This window comes from Ursus maritimus, unplaced genomic scaffold (genome assembly GCF_017311325.1).
Source record: "Ursus maritimus isolate PB19 unplaced genomic scaffold, ASM1731132v1 scaffold_19, whole genome shotgun sequence".
NCBI lineage: Eukaryota > Metazoa > Chordata > Mammalia > Carnivora > Ursidae > Ursus > Ursus maritimus.
The window spans coordinates 52,344,725-52,371,325 of record NW_024424341.1 but is presented as its reverse complement, the minus strand read 5'-3'; the positions used below and the strand labels follow the sequence as shown (position 1 = coordinate 52,371,325).

Sequence of the window (26,601 nt, the reverse complement as noted above, 5' to 3'; positions counted from 1 at the left end):
AAAGACTGATGCTCGATTTATGTGACACACGGGTGAACGGAGTATAATTGTCCACTTTCCCATCCGGGCTTGGCTCCACCTGGGGTTGCGGGGGGTGGGGGGGTGGAAAAAAGCCTTGAAAAGGAACTAGAGGAGGCCTGGCCCCTGCTGTGGCCGCTTGGGCCCAGGTGCAGCGCCTCACTCCAGCGCACAGGGCAGATTCCCCACCCCCACAACTGCAGGCCCCCACACATGCTCCAGCAGCCACCCAGACTGGGGTGGTGTCTGCGTGACACTCACCAGCCTTCCCTGATATGGCAAGCTATGACCAGTCCTCGATACCCCATTCCAAGACATGGACAGTTTAGAATTAAGTCCTGAGCGGGGAGAACAGGAAGGGGGGTGTCTGGGGGACCATGTAAACTACATTGTCATCAGTTGTGTTCAGAATGAGGACTGTGGGGTGCCTGGGTGGCTCAGTCGTTAAGTGTCTGCCTTCGGCTCAGGTCATGATCCCAGGATTCTGGGATCGAGCCCCGCATCGGGCTCCCTGCTCAGCGGGAAGCCTGCTTCTCCCTCTCCCACTCCACCTGCTTGTGTTCCCTCTCTCGCACCTCTCTCTCTGTTAAATAAATAAATAAAATCATTAAAAAAAAAAAAAAAGAATGAGGACTAGCTTCCTGACCCTCTGAGACATGTCAGCCCACCCCGTGGTGGAGGGGCTGCCTGGGAAGGCTGAGAGCACCTGTCCCAGGAGCCACCTGGGAGAAACAGTACCCCGACTTGTCCAGAACTGTGCAGAGGGAGCTCCCACACTGGGTGGGAGGGCGGTCGGAGGAGTGCCAGGGTCCCTGCCAGCTGGGAACCTCGGGGGTCTGAGCCTGGGCCCTGTTGCTTGCTTCTTGCTGTGTGACTCATTGGAAGTCAGCTCTCTTCCGGGACTCAGCCTCCTTAACTGTATAGGGTGGCAGTGCACAGTGTCCTGGAGATGGCCAGACACCCGACTGTCCCTCACACAGTGGGGAACCACAGGTATCCCTTACCCTGTTTATGCCTCCATTTCCTTGGGTGACACCCCAATAATTCTTATCTCCTGGGGCCATTATAGGAATTAAATGCAGCAACACACATAGCATGGTTAGCCTGGTCTCTGTTCACTTGAGTGGTCCTGCATAAGTGGTAGTCATTACTACTGAGTCATAGCTCTCTCAGAGCCTCAGTGTTCTCATCTACAAAATGGGGATAAGAATGTCTGACTCTTTACTTGATAGTACTAGGCCTGAGTAATATTAGTATCTGCAAGGTGTTTGGGAAATCACAACATACTTCCCCAGCACAAGCATCTGCTGCCCCTATACCCCCCTCCTGTCGCCGCCTTTGACCATAAGCTCTCCAGGGCGGGAGCCCCATCCTCTGCCTGACAACTCGTAACTTCCAGTCCCCACCCAGCCTCTCCGCTGAGCTCTAGCCTCAAATGTCTGTCTGCCTATTTGATGTCTCCACTTGGATGGTGAATAGATTCTTTATCCCCTCCCATGCCCCAAGGGAAACTCCTGGTTCCCTACTCCTGCCCTCCAGAACACCCTGTGCCCTCCTGTCTTCCCCAACTCAGGAAATCACCTCACCACCCTCCAGTTGCTGAAGCCAAAATTCTAGGAATCATCCTTGATCTAGCCTATCCATATAAAATAGCACCCCAGACCCCCACCATCACCCTCACCTCCCACCTGGATGCCTGCCAAGATGTCCCACTGGACCCCTCACTTCTACTCGGGTCTTCCACAGTCCATTCTCCCCATGGCAGCTGGAGGGAGCTTTGTAAAGGGTCTGTTGGCTCATGCCACTTGCCTGTTTGACAACCCCCAAAAGCTTCCCATCATACCTGGTATACATTCCAAACCCCTTGATCTGGCCTAGAAGGCCCTGTGCCACCTGGTCCGGACTGCCTCCACCTCACCTCTTACTTGTCTCCCGCTCGCTTGCTCTGCTCCAGACATACCACTTTCCTCCGTGCCCTGATGTCAAGCTGCTTTCCACCAAAGGACCCCTGCACTTGTGACTCCCTTTTCCTCAATTCTGTCCCTGGCTTCTTCATGACTGATTCATTCAGGCCTCAGCTCTCAAAGGCCACCTCCTCAGTGAAACTTTTCCTGACCACCTCCCTCTAAGACACCAACCTGTTTCATTTTCTTCAGGACACTCACTCTAACACAGTCTTGTTTTGTTTGTTTACTTGTTTACTGTCTGTCTCCCCACTAGAACATAAGATCCTCAAGGGAACCCACCTTTGCCTCATTCACCGCCGTCCCCTCGGGGCCATGAATGGGCACCTGGCATACACAAGGTGCTCAATAAGTGCTGGAGGAATGAATAAACAACTTTTATTCTAGTCACTTCACTAGAGGACGCCCTAAAGTTTGGGGGGGGCAGGTGGTGTGGGCAGAGGTGGCCTGTCTCTAGCAGGGGCTCTTCTATGTCCCTCCCCCAAAGGTGGCCTTGCCACACAGAGCCCAGGAAGCCCCCGCATTTGGGGCAGAACACCACAAAGCCACGACCCACCCAACAGGGAGCAAAAGCACCATCTGCACATTCTGTATTACGTCCCAGGCTACTACCTCATGTTAACATGCCAGGCTAGAGAAGCAACAGCAGACCCCAACCCCACCATTGTGGGGTAACTAGTACATCCCGGCCCGGCTTCTGGACTCCAGGGCCTGTGGGTAAACTGACGACACACCTCCAGGTGTCACTGACCTGGCACCCACTGCCCCTTCCTCAAGCAACAACATCCGTCTCTTCCTCTTGGGGACTTGCCCTCCCCCATTCTCAGATCACATGGTCCAGGTGGGCTGACCCTACCTTCTCAGGGGTTGAGGACACTAACTCAACCCTGGCCTGCGGGAGGGTTTTATCTTCCTGGGCACAGGGGCTGCAAGTCAAAACGGGCAAGCGCCCATTTTGCCTGCCTCTGAATGATAAAAGAGACAGACCCCTGGGACTGGGACCCGCGTTCCAGGCTGGGCCTCTTCAGTGATCTGAGCCAAATATCCCCTTTCTCCAGCCACCTGGTATGGGGTTTGGTCCAGCTACCACGCCTCCTAGCCCATCCTGTGCTACCTTCCACTGCTGGTCCCCGACCCCCCACTCCCAGAGCCCACCGCACTCTCTCATGTTACACTCCAGTCTGCAACAGCGTTCTCCACTTCGTAAACCCGGTAAACTCCTACTTGTCCCAGCTCAGGTCAGATTCCACCTCCTCCAGGAAGCCTTCTCTGATTCCCTCAGACACAGGTCACCTGTCTTCTCCCACACTCCCACCACATCCAATAGGTTTCTCTGGAACACCTGTACTCACTAGGTCCTGCCAGCCTAAAAGATTTTGTCAAGCTTTATTTGCCATGGTCATATTACGGAAATAGGGCTTTTTTTCCTCTCTCTAAATACAAAATGATGTTTTAACAGTTAATGTAAATTTTCAATCAATGCCTACCCCTACCCCAGACATTCTGAATTACTCCCCCGGAGAGATGTCTTCCCTACCCTTGATTGAAAAGCTGCAGCAAAACATCCCTCATTGATTCAGTAAACATCCACGTGGCCCCCTTGGTGGAAAGCATCGTGCTGAGTGCTGGACACACAAATTATAGAAGTGTGTTATAACCGTCCCTTTCTCTGTATGAGCTAGGAAAATGCAGGGAAGGTTCCTGACAAATGGTTTAACTGACATTGGTTTGGAAACTGGCTTTCGAGGGACAGATGGGGGACTTTCCCTTAGTACTTTATGTAATTTTAAAATGATAGGGCTAGGGGTGTTTTTTACTTTCTTAGTATTGTTAAAGTAAAACATTTCTTAGTGGCTCGTTGGCATGTCTGTTTCCCTAGAAGACTGGGAGCCCTTAGGGGGCAAGGAAGGGTCTGAGTCATTCCTAAGCCTTTAGCTTCCCGCCAGGGCCTGACACACAGGAGGCCGGGAAATGTCTGTGAAATGACCCCAGGACAGAGAGGAGCGGGCATGGGAAGCAGAATGGGCGGGCGAGGGACACAAGCTGAGGAAGAGGGGTCAAGCCCAGGGGTGAGACAGCTGGAGCTGCAGTGGGCAGCTAAGGCAGAAGGACTGTGGTACCCACCGCAGCTGGTCGGCACGGGGCCTGGAGCTCTTGGTGGTATGGGATAAACATCTGTCTGTTAAGGAAATGAGGTCACAGGGTGACAGAACTCCCAGAAAACAAATTTGGCCCAGCCTCGCAGTTGCAGAAGGCAGCCCAAGCAGATAGGAGCTGGGGAGGGAGGAGCCAGAGGAAGGTGTTGGAGGAGGCCTTGAGAATCAGAGTCTGGGCAGGACAGCAGGTGGCACGGAGCTTGGAGGAGGTGGTTCTAGGAATGTATGCAAGGAAGGACCGCCTGTTGCTCCCAAGGGATGATGGCCTGGCTGGCCTGCATGAGGCTGCTTTGTCCCTCCTCTCTCCCTGGAGTCTGTGTCCCTTCCACAGATACGTACTCAGGTATATTTGGACCCCAAGCTGGTGATTAGGGCCAGAAGCAAAGGAAAGGGTCTGGAGGCCTCTGGAGAATGCAGGAGGCAGGAAATCAAAGCAGCTGGAGGGAGGGAAGTCTTGGAAGACTTCCCGGCAGTGTGGACCCCCAAGCTGAGGTTTAAAGGCTGAAGAGAAGCTGTCCATGTAAAGGGAGGGAGCCAACTTCCAGGTAGACAGAACAGGAGCAGGGGCATGGATACTTGAGACCTGGGGGAGGGGAGGAGCCCTGAGCACTGGGACTTGCTGTATGTGCTGAGAGGCAGCCCCCCTGCTGCTGGGATCTCTGGTGGCGAGGGGTAGGGGAAAGGTGGGAAGGATGGCCACAGGCAGCAGCCCCGGCTCATGTGGTTCAAGCCCTGGACTCCCAGGCCTGGCACCCAGGCTGCTCTGCCCCTTGTGCTCATGGGGTGACCTCACCCCAGATGAGGATTTGTGGATGCAAGGAGGTCACCGTTAGCACAGTGCCCTCTACAAAGGCAGCACCTGCCAGACTCTAGTTACGGTTATCGTGGTGAGCCAGGTGTCACGGGGCTAAGTCTGGAAGAGCCGTCACAGAGCAGAGGGCACAGATTGCTCTGTGTGTCTCTGCAGAACCAGGCCCAGAGGCAGGAAGCTCAAAGGGCGCAGACACCAGCTCAGCGTTAAGAACAGTCTCTGTGGGAGCACCAGTGATAGTGGAACAGGCCCATTGGAAGCTGAACTCTGTCAAGGGACAACCTTGTAGGCTCTGGACACCTTCTCTGTGTAGACAGTAGATAGTTTCGGCCCCTCGGGTTCCATGGAAGGTAGTGGATGGAGAGAAAGAAAAACGATCCAAAGAGCAGTCATTGTGGGAAACACAAGACTAAGGGAAGTTAAACAAGGTTCCCTGCTGCAGGACTTCTCAGGACCTTCACTGCCCTGGAACACAGGCCACAGCTTCAAACGCTTTCGGAACCCAGAAAGATAGCACCAATGGGTGACAGGGACAAGTGTGGATGGAGAGAACAAGCCCATCAGGAGGGGAGGCTCTGTTCTACCTACTCTGTTTCACCGACTATCCTTACAGGAAATTTCTTGGCCAATATCTTGGGTTGAATTGGGTCTCCCAAAAAGATTTTGTTGGAAGTCCTAAGCCCTGGTGCCTGTAAATACGACCGTATTTGGAAACATGGTCTTTGCAGATGTAATCAAGTTAAATGAGGTGATTAGGGTGAGCCCTAATCCAAAGACTGGTGTCCTTATAATAAGAAGGGGAAAGGTGAACGCAGAGACAGACACACACAGAGAGAAGATGGCCCTACGGCCAAGGAGGCAGAGATTGGAGCAATCCAGCTACAAGAATGCCAAGGATTTCCGGCACTACCAGAACCTAGAAGAAGCAGAGAGAGAATCTCCCTGGAGCCACCCAGTTTGTGGGGCTTTGTCACGGCAGCCCCAGGAAATGAACAGAGCCACTAACTCATGATTCAGTGTATGCCAGAAGTCTCCAGAATGGTCAGAGCGGATGCAGCATTCCCTGGCCCAGCAGCCACGGGCCCCTTTTCTGAAAAAGCATCTCTCACTGGATACGCCAGAGCACACATTATAGGGCGCTGGCTCAGAGTTTCAGCCTTTCCTTCTGCGCCCACGCGGGCACCATTCCATGGAGGTGATTCCTCGTTTCCTCAGCCATAAACTGAGGATAATGGGCCAACCTCCCAAGTGTCTGGGAACCCTCAGTGAGATACACAGAAAACGGTTAGCCGGGCACGCCATCACATGGAAGATGTCCTCCCTCTGAGCCTTGATTTATCCCACCGAGACACGGGTGGCAACATCCCCCAAGGGTGCCTGGGGTTGCTGGGAGCTGCCTGGTACATGACCAGCAGTCAGAAGAGTCAGCACCCTGCACAACAGGCTCCTGCGGGCCCTCTGCTGGAGGGCGCCTGCCCCCTAGGGCTGCCCTTACCTGTGCCGTGAGCTGGATGGGCTGGGAGAGGGTGAGCTGTGGGGTCCCGGGGGGCTGGCTGGCAGGCTGTGGTGGTGGCAGGTCGCCCCCCCCAGAGGAGGCTGGGGGCTGCGAGGTCGAGGAGGAGGCAGAGGAGGAGGAGGAGGAGGAAGAGGAGGAGGAGGTGGAGGCGGCGGCGGCAGCGGCGGCGGCACTGGATTGCTGCACGGCGGCGGCCAGGAGCTGGGCCTGGGCTTGCTGCAGGAGGAGCTGCTGCTGAGCGGGCATCAGCGCCGTGAGCTGTGCGGCACAGGCAGCAGGGCCACAGGAGGGGGGGGAGGAGCAGAGAAGGCAGAGAGGGGTTAGTGCTGGAGCCAAGCAGGTTAGGGGGCAAGTCTTCCAGAAGGCCTGAGGAGGGCAGGAGGCAGGCGTGAGAGCATGGCCGCAGCCCTGGCAGGACACCCCCTGCCACAAGTCCTGTAACAGATGGGAGGTGGCTGGTCGAGGCCCATGTTCCCCGTCCTTCCCCAAGTACTTACCCCGGCTAGCTGGCTGCCCGTCAACATGAGTTGGGCCTGGGGCAGATGTGGCTGAGCCGGCTGGGGGGGCGGGGGTGCTGCTGGGGCTGAGTCGCCACTGGGGTCTTCAGCCTTGATCTGGGGGGGAGAGAGGCAGGGTCCGGGACCCCAGAATGTTAAGTGGAGGCCAGAGAGAATGCCCACCTGTGAACCAAAGAGAGGGCACATGTGTGGCAACAGCAGCCTCGGGCCGGCACAGGAGGAGTGGGCTGGGGTGTAGAGGCAAGGCCCTGCGCTGGCCGGCCGGGGATTTTAGACCACCCCTCTGGCCTCAGGTTCCTCATCAATCAGTAGGGCTACATACTCCCCCGTGCACCAAACGGGAGAGGGGTACCTTTGGAGAGCAGTTTTCCCCTCTGGGTGGAGGGGAGGGTGCAGTTTCCCCATCTGTAAAATGGGAAATGTGCCAGCAGGGGACTTGGGGCATCAAAGAATAGAGTTCCGGGTCCCCACCCCTCATCTGCTTTAGCCAGAGTGCATCTCTCATTAATGGAGTAAGACTTCTTTGGAAGAATGGGTCTTAGGTAATTAAAAAAAAAAAAAAAACACCACCTTGGAACGTGGATCTGGAATTCAAATGAGCATGGAAAGATGCAGACAGTGCAAATGGGTGGCATGGGCAGACGAGGATAGGGTGGGCTGGCAGCATGTGAGGCCCTTCTGGAGGGGAAGCTTGCCCAGCTACTCCTGTGCTCCCACCAACCACTCATTTCAAAATCTAAAGCAAAAACCAAAAACAACCTAAAAAACAACAACAACAACAAAAAAAAACCCAAAAGGCTGGCAGGACCAGCCAAACACATACGTAGGCCAGATGTGGCCCAGATGCCGCCAGCTTTCGGCCTCCACCCCAGAAGTTCACTGAGCCCTCCTCATCTCTGTGTGGAGAGGCATCTTGCATCAAACACATAGGACAGACCAGCATAGAGCAGTCCTGGCTTTCTTCCTCTCCTAGACAGAAAGGCCAGACTACGGTGGGCTTGCCTGAGAGGTCGGCTGGTAAAGGACATGTGGGGCTGGGGGAAGGCATGGCTTGCATAATCACACTCTTAGACCCAGGGCGGGACACACCCTTCATGAAGGATGGGATCATCCTTCAGCCCCACGTCCTAGCACCATTTTGCAAAAGGGGGTCCAGAGAGGGAAAGCAACTTGTGCAAGGTGACAGAGCAGCTTACAGGGGGGTGTGGCATTTGGAATGCAGAGTGAGATGAACAGAGGCCTGGAAAAGGCCAAATCACAGAGGGTGAGTAGCATGCCCCAGGGTATGGAGACAAATGTCAGAAAGTTTAAGGGGTACAGGGATGCAGCATCCCCTGGTGGGGAATCGAGGGCCTCTGGAAGTCTGGAAGATCTGGTGTGGGCAACACAGGTGTTCAGTTTGTGAAAATTCACTGAGGATCTCTGCGTGCGTCACATTTCAATGAAAAGTCAGAAAAAAAAAAAAACATGGTGAGGATACTAGTTCTCTTTCAGATGTCTTTCATTCTTTCTGGTTCTCTTGAGAAAGCCTCCATTAGGTGCTGGGATGGCTCTAATGCCTCACCCCCAACACTGCTCATGTCCCTTTTGAACAAATGAAGGAAAGACCTCAGGCTTAGACCCGTCAACAGGCAAGAGTCTCTGAGTACATTTTAATAATCATTGTGTTGGGGCGCCTGGCTGGCTCAGTCGGTACAGCATCGACGCTTGATCTCGGGGTCGTGAGATCGAGCCCCGTGTTGAGCGTGGAGATTAGTTAAAAAAAAAAAAAAAAAACACATTGTATTTATTTCCATGGCAAGAGATTCTGGTTTTCCATTCATGAAATTTCCATTTAAGAAAACATGTATTTGAGCTGTTGAAAAAGCAAGCCAGTTCATGAGCTGAAAATGGCTGAAGCTGACTGATGGGTACCTGGGGGCTTATTTTCATGATACCCTTTTTTTCTCCTTTGGTATCTGTTTCACAGTTTCCATAATAAAATTTTTTTACAAATGAAGCCAATTAACACAATTGTGATGTAAGTAATTGTACACGGCCGTGTGTGGATGTGTCTGAAATTGTGATGGGAGCACATGAATCACTGCAGTTGGGGAAAGCAGAGGCTGCCAGCAAACAGGACGAGGTGTGGATAGAGGCCCAGAGTCAGAGGTCAACACCCTCTCTGCCTCGGGCTTTCCCGAGGAACCAGGGTCCAGGACGGGGAAGGGCAGCGAGAACCCTTCTTTCCCAGGGCCCCTGGTTTCCCCACAGAGAAGCAAGGCTGCCGTGGGGCTGGGAGAGGCTGCAAAGATGCAGCTGAGGAGGGAGAGGGTCAGGGCGATGGACGTGCACTCTGCTCCAAGGGCTAAGGCCAGAACTGCTCCTGAGATCAGAGGGAAGGAAGCCAGGGCCAGAGCCCTTCCCCCGGGGCCCTGGCCAACTCACTCAGCACAAGATACCCACCCACTAAGCTGCAACAGGACACCTCAGAGGCTGTCGGATTCGACAGCCCCCCATGTTAGAGACGAGGAAACCGAGAAGCCCTGTGGTGGTGGGGGCGGGCAGTGATTTTCCCAAGGTCACAGAGTAGTTCCCGGCCCCCAACCCCATCCCTTGCCAAGGACCCCTCTGCCCCTGCCCTCCATGCTACCGTCAGTCTTCTGTAGCCACCAGGCTAGAGCATGGAGGCCTGGGCCCCAGAAACCTCAGGAAGCCCAGCAGTGCCCAGAAGCAGGCAGGGCCCTGAATGGATTAGGGATTTCTTCTGTCCGGCCACTTCCAGCCTCCCCATCAACCTCAGTCATCCTTACTAGGTCTGCCCCCTCCATCCCATATACCCCTTTATTGGCTGGCCCCTGAGTGTGTGTTTTGGGGGGCTGGGGGTAGGGCAGGCCCCTGTCAGGGAAGTTGGGATGGGGGTGGGGCCCTCAGCTTCCTGTTGTTCATCGCCCTGGGGCTCTGGGGGGGATTTCCCTGGCCACCCCCACCCCCCAGGGAAGGGGAAGGAGCCTGGGTGAGTCACAGGCCTGGGGCGGGAGCCTGAGTGTGAGAAGGGGCGGGAGGAGCCTTGTCACCAAGACATCGGGGCTCCGTGCCCCCCCTTCAGGCCCTGGGCCCAAAAAGGTATGCGGGACCCTCTTCCAGATGCCAACCCATCACAGGACACCCTCCTTGTTCCTCTGCCCTGGCTGTTCTGATAAGTGCTTACCTTGGTGCTGGGGCCAGTTGGGGACACGGAGAACGGGGAGGTCTTATTCTGGGGGTTCTGGGAAGAAAAAGTTGGGGTGGGAAATGGGAAGAGTGAGGTGAAGCAGCTTCTGACACCCTGCCCCTTCCCCACAGGGGCCCCCTCTGCTCCCTTCTCCCCCTCCCCACCTCTCCTGCTCATCTACTCCCTCCTGACCTGATGGTTAGTGTCTGGTCCACAGCCCCGCAGCTCCCCCACCCCACAGGCCCCCTGCCCTCCCTGCTCCCATCCCCACCCACCTGTGTGCTCTGACGGGGAGTCCAGACCTTGCTTCTCGGCCTCCAGGGGCTTAGACATTCTTATTCCTGGGGACAGAAGAGGGATGTAAGTGGGGTGAGGGAAGCCAGGCGGGCTCTTGGGCCCTCCTCCAGCACCACCCTGGCCTCTCTCCAAATCCCCCACGCCCCCTGCCACCTTGCAAGTGCCTCTTGCCAGGAGACATGCCCTCCTTACTGGGCCTCTGCCCTCCTCTGGCAGGACAAGAAAGGGATCCTTTTCAGCCCTGCAGAAGGTGGCACGGGGAGGGCCAGCTCCCGTGAGGCCCTGGGGCAGGGTGGGAGGTAGCCGGTGGTCGTGAGAAGCCTTCGGTGCCCAGGAGGAGGCGGGTGATGTTCCACAGGAGCGAGTCAGCCTTGGGCCTCCTCCTGAGGCGCGCCCGTCCTGCCTCACCAGGTTTCGGGTGAGACATGTTTTCCACTCTGAGTGGGGCCTGGGGGTGTGAAGGGCTGCAGCATCCCCAAAGGAGTGAGTCTTCTGATCTCTGCGTGGGATTTGGCGCCCTCTGCCCCTCCCCCAGCCCACAATGTTCCTGTCCACACCTGACCCCCACCTGGCCTCCTGGCCTCCCTTTTCACATTCAGCACACAGGCCCGGCAGCCTCACTCAGAACTCGGAACTCCGACTCCAACACCAACCGGCTCTGCCCCGACCAGGTCCTTGGACTTACTTCTGGGCCTCATCTGGGACTTCAGCCTTGAATCCTGACTGCACACCCAAATCCAACCCAGGAGCCCCAGCCTACAACTGCAATCCCATGCTATCGTCCCGTAAACCCAGGACATGAGGGGAAGGGGCAAACAGCAAGCTGGCCCTGGGGACACAAAGCAATGCTCTACCCTCACAACACTCTGATGCTGAGAATGGAAAGGTGAGCACTTACCAACGCTGAGCACAGTGTTAAGTATGATTCGGAGCTCACAGTAGCAGTTGGTGCTAATATTACCCCCATTTTACAGAGGAGGAGCACAGTTAGACAGAGGTGCCCCGATTGGACACCTGTCTTCATGACTCCAGAGTTCCCGCTTCTATCAGGACTGCTATGGTCTAGTGGACCCCTGCTGTGGCTTCCACCCACCTCATCTCCAGCTGTCACCCCTACTCAAGTTCACCCTGACTGACGCTGACTCAAACCCAACCCTTTCTGGTCCTAGATCCCATACAAACCTACGCTTCTGCCCTACCCGTTCTCAGTCCCCTTACCCACCCTGAATCCCAACTCCCATCCTGATGGCACAAGTCCTTCATCTGACCTTGACTCCCAGTTTGGCCTTAGACCTTACTCGTGACCCTGACTCTGACCCGAAGGTCTCCCCCACAACACATTCCACATCCCTGCCTAAACCACGATGCCCTATCAAAGGGGCTGTCCAATTCGAGCACGTTCCGCACCCAAGATATTTAAGGAAGGCCAGCTAACGAGAGCTAGGACGTCCTCAGCAACTGGAAAAAAAAACAAAAAATGTCCAGGAATTTTGCAACTGAGGGTTACTCAACATGAAACGCCGCTCGGGTTTAAAATTCCTGATTAAAAAGCCAGGTCACACACTGCTCGTGGGAGTATAAATCGATATAAGCACAATTCAGGAAAACTGAAGAGGTGCCCCCTCCCTAGGACCCAGCACATCCGCTCCCGAGCATCCTCCTGAGACAGAGGAGAATCCTGCCCCCGAGAGCCCACGGGCAAACAGCAGCCCCTTCCAAATGGCCCCAAACTAGAAACAAGTCAAGGGCCTATCAGCGCACGGACACAGTGTGGTATGTCCATACAATGAAACGCCCCACAGCAAGAAAAGGAACAAACTCCAGCATCACACGCACCACTGACTCTTGCAGGCACGACACCAAGGGAAAGACATCAGACACAAAAGCAGACAGACAGTAGGATTCCAATTACAGGAAGCTCAGAAACAGGCAAGATGATATCAGATGGCCAAGGTCAGATTATGGGTAACGTCTGGGGGCTGCTGACAGGGAATGAGCGTGAGGAGGCCTGCAGGGGGTTGGAAATGTTCTGTATCGTCATCTATTTGGTGGTTATGTGGTTCCCATAAAATTTGAGCACTTTACTGTAAGTATGTTTTCACATTAAAAAAGAAATTAAAAGCTTAAAAAAAAAAAGCCAGTACACAGTATTTAGGCATAGGCTGGTGAGGTGGTGTGGGGAGCAGGTGCCCAGGATGCTATGAGAGCTCAGGCTCTGCTTCTAGGCACTAGGATGGCGGTGAGTGACTAATGATCTTGAGAGACACAGGAGGTGGTCCCGGGTGCTGGTCCCAGGTGAGAGACCCCAGTCCTGACTCCAGGACACTAAGGGCAGGGGTCCTGCCTAAGCCTGCCTCTACATGGCCCAGAACTTGGTCCAGCTCCCGGCAATTGCTAATGCTCGTGCGATACTGCATCCCACCCCTCCTAGCATCCCTGAGACCCCTGCTCCAACCCCCCTCTCCGGCCCTTCCTCCCAACAAGTGTCCCTCTGGCCCCAGGGAGATCCTTCCCACAGCCTGGCCCTGAACCTTTCCACAGCTCCCCATCTCCCCAAGAAAAGCCCAGATAGGGTTTTTAAAGAGGTAATCAAGTTAAATGAGACCATTACGGTAGGCCTTAATCCAATATGACTGGTGTCCTCATAAGAGGAGGAAATTGGGACACAGACACACAGAAAGTAGCCCATGTGAAGACACAGGGAGAAGTGGGCCCTCCCAAGCCGAGGAGAGAGGCCTCCGAAGAAACCAACCCCACTGCCACCTTGACCTTAGGCTTCCAGCTCCCAGATTTCAGGAAAATTAATTTCTGTTGTTTAAGACACCCAGCGTACAGTACTCCGTGACAGCAGCCCTGGGAAAATAATACAGCCTCCCACAGTCGTGCCCTCCCACTGTCCTAGCCCTGAGCCCACAGGGCTTCTGTGTCTGCGTCCTTTCCCACCAGACCAGGGGGCAGGCCTGCTCTGACTCACTGCTGGCTCCCTGGCATCACCCAGCTCAGAACAGTAGGTGCTAAATGTTGCCCTGTCCTGCTAAATGCCCCGTCCTACTGTCTCTCTGCCATTTAACATGTTTCCTGAGGCCTTGCTGTAGGCTGCCCCCTCTGCCTGGAAGGCTATCCCATATTCTGTCTGCCTGGTGACCTCCTACTCATCCTTCAGGCCCCAGCACAGGCTCTGTCCTCTATGACAGTGCCTTCCTCCACCCCGGCTCCCGCTGGCCCAGCCTCTCCCCTGGTGACTGACCTAGAGGCTGCAGCCATCTGGGCCCCAGTTTGTCTCCCCCATTAGACTAGGAACCCCTTGAGGGCAGGTCTGACTCATCTTGGGGTCCCCAACACTGCCCAGCCCAGGATGTGTGGGTCGAGTGCACAAGGGTGCCCCAAGACCCTGATCTCCCTCCTTCCTCCAGGCCTTCACCTTTGCCCTTCCCCCACCTAGTGACCTTTTCTTCTCCACTAGCAAACTCCTGCTCCTCTTTAAGGTCCCAGCTCACACGTCACCTTCTCTGTGAGGTCCTCCCTGACTCCTCAGGTGGTTAGTGTCTCTCTTCTCTGGGAACCCCCTGCCTCTGCCCCCTCACACACTCTGACTCCCTGGGCAACAACGTCCCCCTGCCCCAGCCTATGAGCTCCTTAGAGCCCAAGCTGGTGTCATAACAGCCCTGGCTGGAACTGTGTCTTTGGAATGAACGAATGCATGCAAGAATCTCTGACAGACCAGGACCCAATCTTGTCCCAGACAAGCGTCTCTCCCTGCTGCCACCTGCCACCTTGACCTTAAGCACCAATCCCCAAGCAACTCCAACCTAAACCTTTAAAGTAACCTCTGCAGGGATAGTGGCTGAGGAGGCAAAGGTGGCATGAGGGAAATCATTGAATCATGCCCACCAAAGATGAAGAGGGGACTCCATTTCCACCACAGATCCAAAGCCAAATGTTGCCTTAACACCTGAGGGCATTGGCAATCCCGTTAAGAGGCCTGCTGAGGTGCCCGTCCTGCAGGCTGTTGGCCTTGGCCCAGGCCCCTCTCTCTTGACTCTAGAGAAACACAGACACCTACTCCTACCCAGACACTCTGGTTTCACTGGGACAAGGGGAGACCTGGACATCTGGATTTTTGAAAAGCCACCAACTCCACCCCCACCCCCACGCCCACCAGGTGATCCTAATATGCTCCAGCTCCCTGGCGCCTGGCGCCTTCCGCCGCAGCTCATCTCAAGGCCTCGTTCACACAGAAAGGCTGCTTGGTTATATGACCATGGTCACCCCTCCCTTCTCCCATCCCAGGAGGTATATAATTCTTTAGAGGGCCAGGCAGGACAAAGCAATGCAGAATTCTACTGGGCCCCCGGAATCCCACCATCCTGGAGTCAGACACACCCAGGGCTACCCACACCCTTGGGGTCACACTCGCTTGCCCCACTGCCTCAGGCCTGGGACTCTGGGTCCCCTCCGCCCTCCCCACCCCTCCCTCGCCCCTCCCTCCCCGGACTTTCACTTCTCCTCTGCATTTCCCCCAGCCGGTTTTAGCAGACTTGGGCCAGCTTCTCGTTAGCACTTACCGAAAATGGGACTAAATATAGAGGGCTCAAGGGCTGCCCCTCACCCCTCCTGGCCCCTCTTGGCCTGTCCCCTGGGTCTCCTGCCTTCAGAGCCGGCTTCGATCAAGGCTGCGGCTTGGGAGCCCCTGTGGGCAGGGTTTGCACTGCCGGGAACCTCTGTGGGCCCAGCTGGCCCGGTCCCTGCCTCCCTAGGAGCAGCACCTCACACCCCACCGCCCCACATCTGTCCCTGGGTGGCCTCAAGGGAGTGAACAGTTCTGAGCTGTCAGGAGGGAGGAATGGAGAGAGAGGCAGCAGACACAACAAGAGAGGGTGGCCCCACAGCTGTGCCGACAACAGGCAAGCGCTGCCACATCGCACACACACCACAGCCTCAGCCAGGCAGGGCCCAGATGAGGACAGAGACCACACAAACACACGCAGGGACAGGTGTGCACAGATCCCAGGCAAAAATGTTGGCGGAGAAGACATACGCCCAGACACAATGACATGGGTAGATTTGCAAAACACACACCCAGACATGTGCATGCACACCTGCACTTACACACACACACACACCCCGAATCACTCCCCAGAGTCACTCACAGACATTCAAATAAACATACATGTACACACACACACACACACAGGTCACTCAGACACACACACACACACATGCACACGCACCCCGAACCACACCCCAGAGTCACACACAGACATACAAATAGACATATATGTACACACACACACATGCACACACTCACACTGTCACTCACAGACATACAGATAGATACAGATGTGCATACACACATACACTCAGGTTGCTCAGATAGACACACACATATGCCCAGAGTCACTCAGACAGACACACACAGAGACATGCACACACACCCATACACACACACACAGTTACTCAGATACACACAGATGTGGACATACACATCCAGAGTCACGCACAGACAGACATACAGATTGACACATAGGCAGACACACCCATACCCAGGCCACTCAGACAGACATATACACAAATGTGTGCACACTCACACGCCCAGAATCAGCTCATCCTGGGAGGTGGCCAGGGTGGACCCCTGAGCCCAGTCCACAGGTGTGGAGCCCAGGCAGGACGAGTGATCTGCCCAAGACCATGCAGCATATTAACGCGTGTCCAGGCAGGGAAGCCAGGTGGGCCTCCCAGGCAGGGCGGCTCTGTGAGAAATCCCCAGTTAGGGGTCTAACTCAGTACTTCCAGCACGTACGAGGCCCCCATTCAACCCCAGACAGGGATGAGTCCGTGGTGGAGTAGACAGCATGCGTGTGCAGACACCCTGGATCTCCGTGTCTACACTGTATGTGTGCACACATACACAGTTGCACATACAGTCACCCCAATAAATAATCACGTGCCATCTTGCAAGTAGTCTTCCCTCCATCTCAACCCCCTCCCTCACCTCCTTCGCCTTGCTCATACCCACTCATCCTTCGTATCTCAGCCCAGACGTCCCCTCCTCCAGGAAGCCCTCTCTGACACCCCAGTGGCTCAACTGGGCCGGTCTTCTAGGCTCCCACGACTCCTGTGTCTCCAGCATCCCAGCCCTGACCCCCTGCCCGTGCCTCCTCCTCTATCTGGCAACAGGTCTGTCTCCCCCAACTGGGAACTCCAGGAGGACGGACCGAAAGCTCCTTTTTTCAGTTGTATACCAACACCCAGCACGGAACTGCTCAATAAATATATGTTGTTGAAGGATCCCAGGGATGCCCGCGCACACAGATGCAGATAGGATGGTACACGCCAAAGAAGGACTCACATCCGCTGACACTCACGAATGTGACACACACCAACACTCACGTCTATACGGCCGCAAATGAAACAATCACGCAGTACTGACGCTTGCTGTGTTCCAGGCACTGTGTTAAGCATCTACACACATTACCTCATTTAACTGTCCCATCAGCACTGCTGGGAGATGACTATCATTATGCAGAAATGGACACATTTTACCAAATGAGCCAACAAATACAAATCACCTTGTATGGTGCCTGGCACCCAACATTCACTCAGTCAACTGACATATAATAAATTTTCAGGCAGTGATAAATGCCATAAAGGAAAGACAAAGCAGGGCAAGGGGACTGAGAACGGCGGGATTGGTTGCCAGTTCAGACAGGGAGGTCAGGGAAGGCCTCCCTGAGGAGGTGACATCTGAGACAAATGAAGTGAGGCAGTGAGCCAAGAGATCACTGCCAAGGAGAGCCCACAATGCCACATACAACAGCCCCTCACACACAGACACATGACAGGCACACTCAGAGGACTCAGAACTACCACTCACAGACACACGCACAGAAACTCACACACACTGAAAAGTCCTGCAACTCAGTGTTCCCACCCCTTTGCAGTCCCCAACCAAGAAGCCCACCCACTGGCCCTCCATGTAAGAGCCTGTTACCACTACGGGGCTCCATCCTCCCCATCCCCCAGAGCCCTCAGAACACTGCAGCACAGATGAGGGGAGAGATCAGAAGCCCCCAGGTGTCTGGAGTGGAAGGGAAGGGGAAAGAGGAGCTGAGCGTGGGGACGCAGGGTGGGAAAGGGGGAGCTGCTGAGGTACAGAGTGAAAGAAAGTAAGAGGAGACAGCTAAGGAGGAAAGTCAGGGCAGGCAGCCGGCGCTGGCCCCAGGCCCCTTACCTGGAGCCCCCATGCTGGAGTGAACCATGCTGCCCGCCCCGCAGGGCTGGGGGAACAACTGTGTCATCTCCCCGCCCTCTCTGGGGGCCAAGCCCTCTCAGCCGGAAGTCACCCAGGGAGGAAACCACAGGGTCCGCCCCCTTCAGAAGGGAAAATACTCCGGTCCAAAGGCCCACCTCAGGAGGCAGAGGACCCCAAATCATGTGTGTGTTGGGGAAGTGGGGGTGGTGGGCCACAGGACAAGTAGGCTGGAGGAGCTGACTCCTCCAGCTGGGTCTCCAGGAGGTGCCTGCAACAGCTACCCCAGCCCTCTAGCTGCCTCCACCAAGGCAAACACATCTGGAACAGGGCATGTGGGTCTGGGAGACGGTGTGCCCATAACAACAACAACACTAAACACTGGCTAAAGTTTTGGGGTGGGAGGGGGGGACTTTCAAAATGCTGGGCTTGACAGGCACACTTGACAGGCACCATCTCTTGAGGTGATCACCATTTGCCCCATTTTACAGACGAAAAGACTGAGGGCCAGAGAGCTGAGGTGGCCATTCCGAGGGCCCAGAGCCAAGAAGCGATGAAGCCAAGAAGTACAGCAGGAAGAGACCTTTGCGGTGGGTGTCCTGCAAGGCTGTGGGAAGGGTGGTACCCAGCCATGCACTTGTCCGCAGGTGAGGCGTCCGTCCACTGAGACGAAGCGGTGCCCATGGGCAGTGGCAGTGCGGGCGACGGGGCGGGGCCTTGGCCCAGAGTGGCAAGACGTCTGCCAGGGGGCAAATGCGGGAGCCTGAGGCGGTTCGGTTAAGGAGCCCCGGGTCCCCCCACTGACCGCCGGCCCTTTTCAGAACTGCGCTCCTGGCCCAGCATTTCCCTCCGCGCCCGCCAGAGGGCGGCAGCGCCCAGCCAATAGGCCGGAGGGCGGGGCCGGCTGCGGAAGAGGAAGCCCCTCCCCCCGCTCCCCTCCCCGCGCCCCCCCCCGCCCCCGCGCGCACACCTGCGAGGGTCACACAAAGGCGCAGGACTCCCAGCGCACGGCCGCGCACACAAAGGCGCGGCCGGGCCCGCTGCCCTCTTCCTCCTCCCTGCGCCCGGTCCGAGGCTGCCAGGCCCCCTGGCGCTTCCACACAGCCAGCCTGCCCGCCCTCGGCCTCGCAGGACTCGCCGAGCCCACCCTGAGGGATCCCTAAACCACATGCGCGCACAGACGCCTGGACTCACCCAGACGGACACATACACTCAAGTATTTACACACATGGGCCCCGGCACTTCACACACACGTGTGCACACGCAGACACACGGGAACCCTCCTCTGTGTGCTCAGGGTCCAACACCAACCCTCTCTACCCACCATTGGTGAGTCCTGTGTACAGAAACCCCTCTGCTCCCTCACGTGGGCACAAGGGCACATCTACACGTGTGTGCCCAGGCGTGCTTCCTGGCCATGCGTGCCCAAGCTCACACCCATGCACACTCAGGCAGGCTAGAACACACAGGCAGAACTTCATGAGTGCCCTTCCTTCTGCACCCACGCCCTGTGCACCCGGACACGCCCAGGATGGCAGGCCCACTCACTGGGGATGGCCAGCAGCTATTACATCTGTACAGAGGGGACAGTTCCCAGCTATCTACACTCCACACATCCCATATCACAAAGGCCGTTGCAATGAGGAGGTCCAGAGACCACACAGCATCAACCCAGTTCTAATTCAGACCTCCGGCCTCCTGGTCCACCCCTGTCTCTCTTTCAGATGCAGGGTTTCTGTACATGAGGGCCTTCCAGACAGCAGTCTGGCTGGTGGCAGTGAGTACTGGAGTCTTGTCTTGACACCATAGGTTGTTTTGATTTAGGATTTGTCTTCAGGGGCTTGGAAATGAGTCACAAGGACATTATGGGGGGCCAGAACCCCACCAAGCCACCCCCATGCTCCACCATGGACATAGTCAGTGTCATCCATGTCAGTACCTACTTTTGGACATACTGGGTGTCAGCCCCTTAGGGTGAGTGTGAAGAGAAGCACCACCCATTTCTGGTGCTACCCTCCCAGGTCTGTAGCTGAGTGGGGGAGCCAGGGAAGGCCTCAAGCACTCCCCCAAGAGATAAAATCGCCCTACATGTCTTGCCTCCCAGGCTGACTGAGTCCCTGAGCTGGAGTCACAGAGTGGAAGAAGAATGGGTCTGAGATGTCTGCCTGCCGGGAGAGGACAGAGGGGCAGAGTTCGGGGCCACGGGGTGGGGAAGGCCTGGCAGCCAGGAACGGGAGGCCCAGGCAGGGCGTATAGTGGCCTCTCAGCCAGAGAAGAGGCCTCAAGCAAAGCAGGTAGGACATGGGAGCTGGGGAGCAGTGGGGGGCCTCTAGGGGTGCGGGGAGCCTGGGAGGGAGGCGGTGCAGGGGAGGCCAGGCTGGGCTCAGGGCTGAGCGGTAATTAAAGGAGACGTAGGGGGCTCCCCAGGGCCAGCGGGGCTGGTAACTGACACGCGGGCCCCATTGCTCTGCTCATATTTCTCACCGGATCGATACGTTTGACTCCCGACAAGACAATAATCGCTTGTACGTGGCCGGCGAGTCGATCAAATACATTATTAGAGCGAGGTCCCCCGGGGGCCCGGCGGGGAGTGGTGGGGGGGAGCAGCCAGCCCACCGGGGACAGCAGAGCGGGATTCTTCACCCCTCAGGGCCCCCAGCGATGGCCTCTTCCTCTCTCTTGCCCCTGGGGACCCTCTCTGTGGCTTGGTTCCCCGGCTTCTTTCGGGATTCCCGCTGTCTCCGGCGACCTCTCCACTCAGCCCCCCACACGTCCCTGCTCTGTGTGGGGACCCAAGGGGTCTTTCTTCACACGTGCTGCCTCATCTGTAGGGCTGTGCATGTGGGAGCTCAGAGAGGCCCCTCAGACCCCCAGCTTGGCAGGAGATAGGGAGACAGGGATGCAGGCCACACCGAGTCAACAGCTGGGCCAGGAGAGGAACTGGCGATTCACTGATACCAACCTCCTTCTTCATCTCAACACACCGGCCTTCAGCACAGAACAGGCAGGGCAGCCTCTGGGGGGGGGGGGGGGGGGGGGAAGGGGGGAGTCAGGAAAACTGGCTTAGGGACCCAAACACATAGAACAGGATGACGAGTGGCATGCAGACACAGAGACAGAGAGGTGTCTGGCTAGTCCTACTGCAAGGCCATCCTCCAGTGGACAGCAGGAAGTATCGAACCAAACCTAGCCTCGGCCTGCCCTGGGCACTGCTTGCCCACCTCTTCCCCCACCTTCCTGGTTTCTGGACTTGAGCCTTCATTTCCTGTTTACACACCTGCTTCACCCTCCACCCTGCCCTCAAAACTGCTTCTCCAGTGCCCCCCCCCCAAGTCAAGGTCAAGCTGTAACCACCCCATGATCTGCTTCGGAGCATCCAGGGACTTAAAAATATATGTCTTCTTTGCTATCATCACCCACACCACCAGCAGCAGCAGCACTGTGTACTCTGTGCTAGTTGAGCCAATACATTTCTAATTTTCATGACAATCTGAGAAAGTAAGGTCTATGATCATCCCCATTTTACTGATGATTGGAGCCCAGAGAGGTGAAGTCACTTGCCCCACGTCACACAGCATGTGAATGGCGGAGTCAGGATTCTAACCCAGACCTGTCCTCCGCACAGCTTGCTCTCTCTCTACTGCACCATGGGCCTCCTTCAAGCTTCGAAATGCTCCCCATCCTCCAGTGGACAGCAGAAAGCCCGCTGAGGAACACCAAATCTCCTCGCGGCCCACAGCCCCACTCCCGCAGCCCTTAGTCTTGATATTTAGCAATGCAGTGACTCCCTCTGACTCCTCAGTTCCTGGCTGAAGGTAGGCCAACCCTTCCATGTCCTTCAATTCAAATGTTTCCTGCATGTCCCTTGGTGCCAAACCCTGGGCTAGGGCCTGAGGACCTACAGATGAGCTGGGCTGAAACCTGCCTGATAACCTGATGGAAGATAGAGGGCGGTGTGGTACAGAAGGCTTGTGAGGAGGTGGCATTTACACAGCAGTCTGGCCTGTTGGAGAATGTGGGGAAGCGGGCTGCCAACAACAGGAACAGAAGAGGTAGGAAGGGAGGTGCGTATGGCTTGGTACACAGCAGACAGGGCAGATAGAAGAGACAAAGTGGAGAGGCAGAGCCAGACCCCAGGGCCTTGCAGGCCAGCCAAGCATTTTGGATTTTACTGCAAGCACAGCGGGACGCCACTGAGAGGGTCTTAAGCAGGGAAGTGACATGGTTCTGTGAATGTTTTTGTGGATGATTTGGGCCCCCGTGGGAGGCCAGACTGAAGGGCTGGAGTGTGAGGAAGGTCAGCTGTGAGGAAATGGGTGGTGTCTACGTGAGATGGAGGGGATGATGGCTGGGGCCAGGGTGGTGGCAGTGGGGGAGGAAAAGAGCAGGTGTCCCTAGAAGCAATTGTGAGTGGGGGAGGAAAAGAGCAGGTGTCCCTAGAAGCAATTGTGAGAGTAGACCCAACAGGATTGGTGATTTGCTGAAGGTGGGGTAGGAGTGGGGGGAGGAGTCAAGAATGAAGCCCAGGAGCAAAGAAGTACCTTTCCCGCCTTCGAAAGGTTGAAGAGAAGGGAGACCTCAAGCTGGGATGAGAAAGATATGGGCAGGGCACCATACGTGCCTTAAGGCTGGATTTGATGTTGTAGGTGGAAGGCTTTTGAGCAGGGACAGTGTGTGTAAGAGATCTGTGGCATGAGGACAGGCTGGTGGGTGGAATCCGGAGACAGGCTGAGCAGAGAGGAGGCTGGGACAATGGCCAAGATGACAGGGAAGTTGGGGCCATGAGGGTCCATGTTCACGTGGCTGGGTAAATACTGAGACCATCACCGATGGACAGTGGGAAGGAAAGCAGACGCCCAGGTCAGTGCTGGGCACAAGATCAGGAAGAGACACCTCAGAAACAGCGAGGTCTATGGACCAAGAAGCCAGCAGATACTTAATAAATTCACATGGACACAGCATTCCTCACTGTATCACCTTCAACTTCCGGACGCCAATTTCCCAAAACCTGCCAGAATTCCCAAGAGTTCACCTCAAGTAAGAAGAGATCGAGAAGCACTGTGATATGACTTCAAGAAGACAAAAGTCACGAGACCAAGCAGATCCCCATTCTGAACTGGCCATTTGGTGACCTAGGGCAGCCCCTTACGTGCTCTGGGCCTCAGTTTCCGCATATCTAGGTGGGAGGGCCTGGAGGAGCTCGCAAAGGCTTCTTCCAGCTCTAACAATCCGTACTTGAATGAAACAAGAATGGGCAAGATAGTCTGATGGAGCAACTGGCTGTAGGACAAATACAGGGAAAGATAGGGAATGTATTGCAGGCTTATTCTAAGGAGGACCTGGCTGAGGATACTCGGGGCTCCGCTGACTCCTCACCTTTTATTGAAGATTTTTGTTATCCCCATTTTAAAGAAGTGAGGGAAAGTGAGGGCCACGGTCACAGCTAGGCTGGGGCACACCACCGGCTCTCTGACCCCAAAGCCTGTGCCCAAACTGCTGTGCTGAGCTCACTGCTCCTCCTGGCTTGTACATGTCTCTCTGAGATTGTAGGTCATCTGAGAACAGGGCCCTTGGCATCTATCAACACATACCCACCAGGGCCTCCGAGGAAGCTAAAGGAGCAGGGGCCTGGCCCCGGGCCTTCCCCTGACAAGGCACCGCCCTTGGCCCAGGAGCCCCTACCCAACCCCATGCTGTCCACACCAATCCAGCCCAGGCTTCCCAGTCCTCCAGCCTGACTGCCGGCTCAAGGCCTCCGCGGTCCCACAGGCAGGGAGGGAGCTGTCCAAAGGCTGAAGCACAAGGGCCACCATCCTTGGTCCAGAGGCTCTCCAATAACTCTGCTATGTCTCTGGGACAAGCCCAGTCCCTGCACCATCACGGCCTTCTGGGCCCTGCAGGGCTTCACCGCTGCCCACAGAGAGCACCGCACACCAGCCACACTGGAGGAAGCCGAGTCTGTCCTCACTGCAGGGACTTTGACCTTGCTGAGCCCTCCCCTAGAATGCTGTTCCCATCTCTTCCCATTCCTCTTGTCCTTGAGAACTCAACTCAAAGGCTGCCTCCTCTAAGAGGCCCTCCCTTAGTCTCTCTCCACACCATCACCTGGTTTCATTTTCTTCGTAGTGCTTTCTAGAACTCAACTACTTCCCACTTGTTTTACTGTCTGGTTCCCCCTCTGAAATGGAAGCTCTCTGAAAGCAGGTGTCTTTTTTTGTCTTGTTCACTGAAGTACTCCCAGCCCCTAAAATAGTGCCTGGCACATGGCAGGTGCTCCAACCCTCTCTGTTGAATGAATAAATCCCTCAGGGCTCCCAGAGCCCACAGAATGAAGTCCAAGCCTGGCTCTCCAAGCCAAGTGGCTGAGCACCTCTGCCAACCTGTGCAGCCGTTTTGCCCTCAGAGCTCACCTTCTTCCTCTGGTCAATACCTTGGATTTCCCTATGTGCCTAGCCTTCCTGCCTCCTTTGTCAGCCTCAACTCAAATCTCCCCTCCCTGGAAGTCTTCTCTGACTCTGCCAGAGGCCCAATTAATAGTAAATGACCTCGTCTTCCCACAGTCCAGGCAGCATTTTGGGCTTTAGCACCAATGGCACTGCATTGCAATTACTTCCCATTGAGGCTGCCCCACAGGGCAGCGCTTGAGGCCAGGGCGGGGTCTGATCATTACTGTGGAGTCAGAGCCCAGCACTGGGCCTGCAGGCAGGCCGGGCTCCAGGAATGTTCATTGCATTAGGGCACCCACCCTGCAGTCTCTAAATATCTGTACAGCATATCTAAGCACTGGTTTAGGAGTTAGATATATGAGGATTTGCAGACTGGTTCCTCCATTCACTTGCTGTGTGACCCTGGGACCTCTCTGAGCCTCAGGCACCACCTCTGTGAAATGGGGGCAGAACCATGGGCTGACAGGAACATCATTAATCTTAAATGTAATACTTGCTACCATGCACAAGGAGTTCAGCAAGTTCACAACGTGTTCATCACATCGAAGGTTTGAAAGAGGAAAATCAGCAACAACCGGGATACCACCAATAAGACAGTGTCTGAGTAAATCATAGTATATTCAGCCTCAGTATGTGGTCGTGAAAGACAATGAGATAGACCTACAGAGGTGGACCTGAAAAGTTCTCCAAGCCACTGCTGAGTGAAAAAGCACGCTGCAGAAGGATTTATACAATTTAATATCATTTATATAAAACAACTACAAACAACGCCACACATTTTCTGTGGGTATGCAGGTAGCAACAAATGCAGAGAAAGGTCTGAAGGTAACTGACTAATGACAGCTACCTTTGGTGAGGGGACCAGACCGGGGAAGCAGAGGGTTTCTAATCTTTTCTGTTATGGTTTTGGTTTTTATAATCAGATCATCTCTATTTTTTGAATTAAAATTAGAGTACATTAAATGAGACATAGGTGGCAAGCTACAAAGGAAAAGCAAAGAAATGGTTATCCCCAAAGTGAAGACAGTGGTTACTTCCAGCAGGGGTGGGGGGTGTTGTTGGAGAAGGGCCACGTAGGGATGGGGGCTGCTGGAAGCTGGTGGCCTTCTTGATTCCAACCCGAGTGGTGACGGCACAGATGTTCTCTTGATAAAGATTGATTAAGCTGTACGTTTATGACGCGCCCACATGACTGTGCTTCCTGCGGGCAGGGGCCAGCTCATACACGTCGTAGTATTGTCTGCTCCCCACCCACCCCTAATTCACTGCACAGAAGCAAACGTTCACACAAGTCCTTGCTCAGTAGGGTGCGCCCCATAGCTGCGAGCGCTCCCAGGGACCGAGCCGCTGTCCAGGGTACTAACGTCCCAAGCCTGAGAAGCCTGGGGAGGCTGACAAAATATGCTAGCTTCGGGACTCCATCCTAACTGGCCACTGCTCAACCCTGCCATGTGACCCGACCCCGGCCTGTCTCTACCACATCACCTCCCATCATGCCTCTGCAGTGCCTCAGGACCTTTGTTTGCGCTCTCCCCCTGCCTGGTGCCACCTTTCCCCACATGTTCTGTGGTGCATTCCCTCACTCATTCCCGGATTCCACTTACATGTCCTCAACACAGAGAGGTTTTGGTCATCCCGCCTCACGTTAGCCTTTCCTCTCCTCCTTTCCATCCTCTCCCAGCACCTCTCACTGCCTAACAGTCAAGTTTTCGCAGGTTACATGCTTGTTTATAATCTCCCTCCTCCCTAAATGTCCAAGCCAGGAGGACAGGGAGCATGTCTGTCCTGTTGGGTTTTATCTTGCTTTTAAAAGGGCCTCCACTGCCCCCAATTGCATTAATCATAAGCCTTGGTTCACCACATACTTCCATTGTTGGCTGGGCAAACCCCTTGCCACTATTTACTTGCTTATTTTATTTATTTTAAATAATGTGTTCATGTGAACCCGACATTCAACATTCAGAGTGGAACCATGAAAATAATCTGACTCTTGCCTGACTTGTTCACGCTATGTCCCCAGCACCCGCCACATAGGAGGACCTCAGTAGGTATTTACTTAAGAATAAGCTAAAGGACAGTGACCTCCATACATGCAAAAGGAAGCTAATGGGACTGCCTGCCTGGCCTCCCAAGGAGGCGGATGGGGGTCAAGAAGAAATCAAAGGCCAGGCCTTCCACTAAGCTCCCCTCTCCTCCCTGGTGTCCCCAGCCCCTGTTCAGCCTGGCCCAAAGTCTCTTCTGTGCAATTCAACTCTACACCTTCACAGAGGGCCCACTCTACCAGGCCCTGTGCCAGGAGTTGAGGACACCGGGCGTATCAGCCCAGGACCCCACCCTTGAAGAGTTCTGAAACCACCATGCCCCAGCCCCCGGCTGCCCGCTGCTCTCCTGAGCAGTACGAGCAGCCAGCTGGCGCCTGCTCCGTGCAGCCAT

General features: G+C 55.4%; 1 protein-coding gene across 6 annotated transcripts in view; it reads right to left on the bottom strand.

The window, feature by feature from the left end:
- Nucleotides 1-17,780, bottom strand: part of POU2F2 (POU class 2 homeobox 2) — a 32,880-nt gene extending 15,100 nt beyond the window's left edge. For 3 of the 6 annotated variants that reach the window (XM_040634051.1, XM_040634052.1, XM_040634054.1), the window contains exons 1-4: nt 17,705-17,780; nt 10,369-10,517; nt 10,174-10,230; nt 6,963-7,079 (exon numbers count right to left, since the gene is read on the bottom strand). In XM_040634051.1, the coding sequence (XP_040489985.1) occupies nt 6,963-7,079; nt 10,174-10,230; nt 10,369-10,517; nt 17,705-17,771 (390 nt within the window). In that variant the 5' untranslated portion in view covers nt 17,772-17,780. Of the gene's footprint in view, nt 1-6,444; nt 6,724-6,962; nt 7,146-10,173; nt 10,231-10,368; nt 10,518-17,704 lie in introns of all 6 variants that reach the window. The other 3 variants (XM_040634049.1, XM_040634050.1, XM_040634055.1) reach the window with 2 other exon arrangements.
- Nucleotides 17,781-26,601: the final 8,821 nt, after the last annotated feature.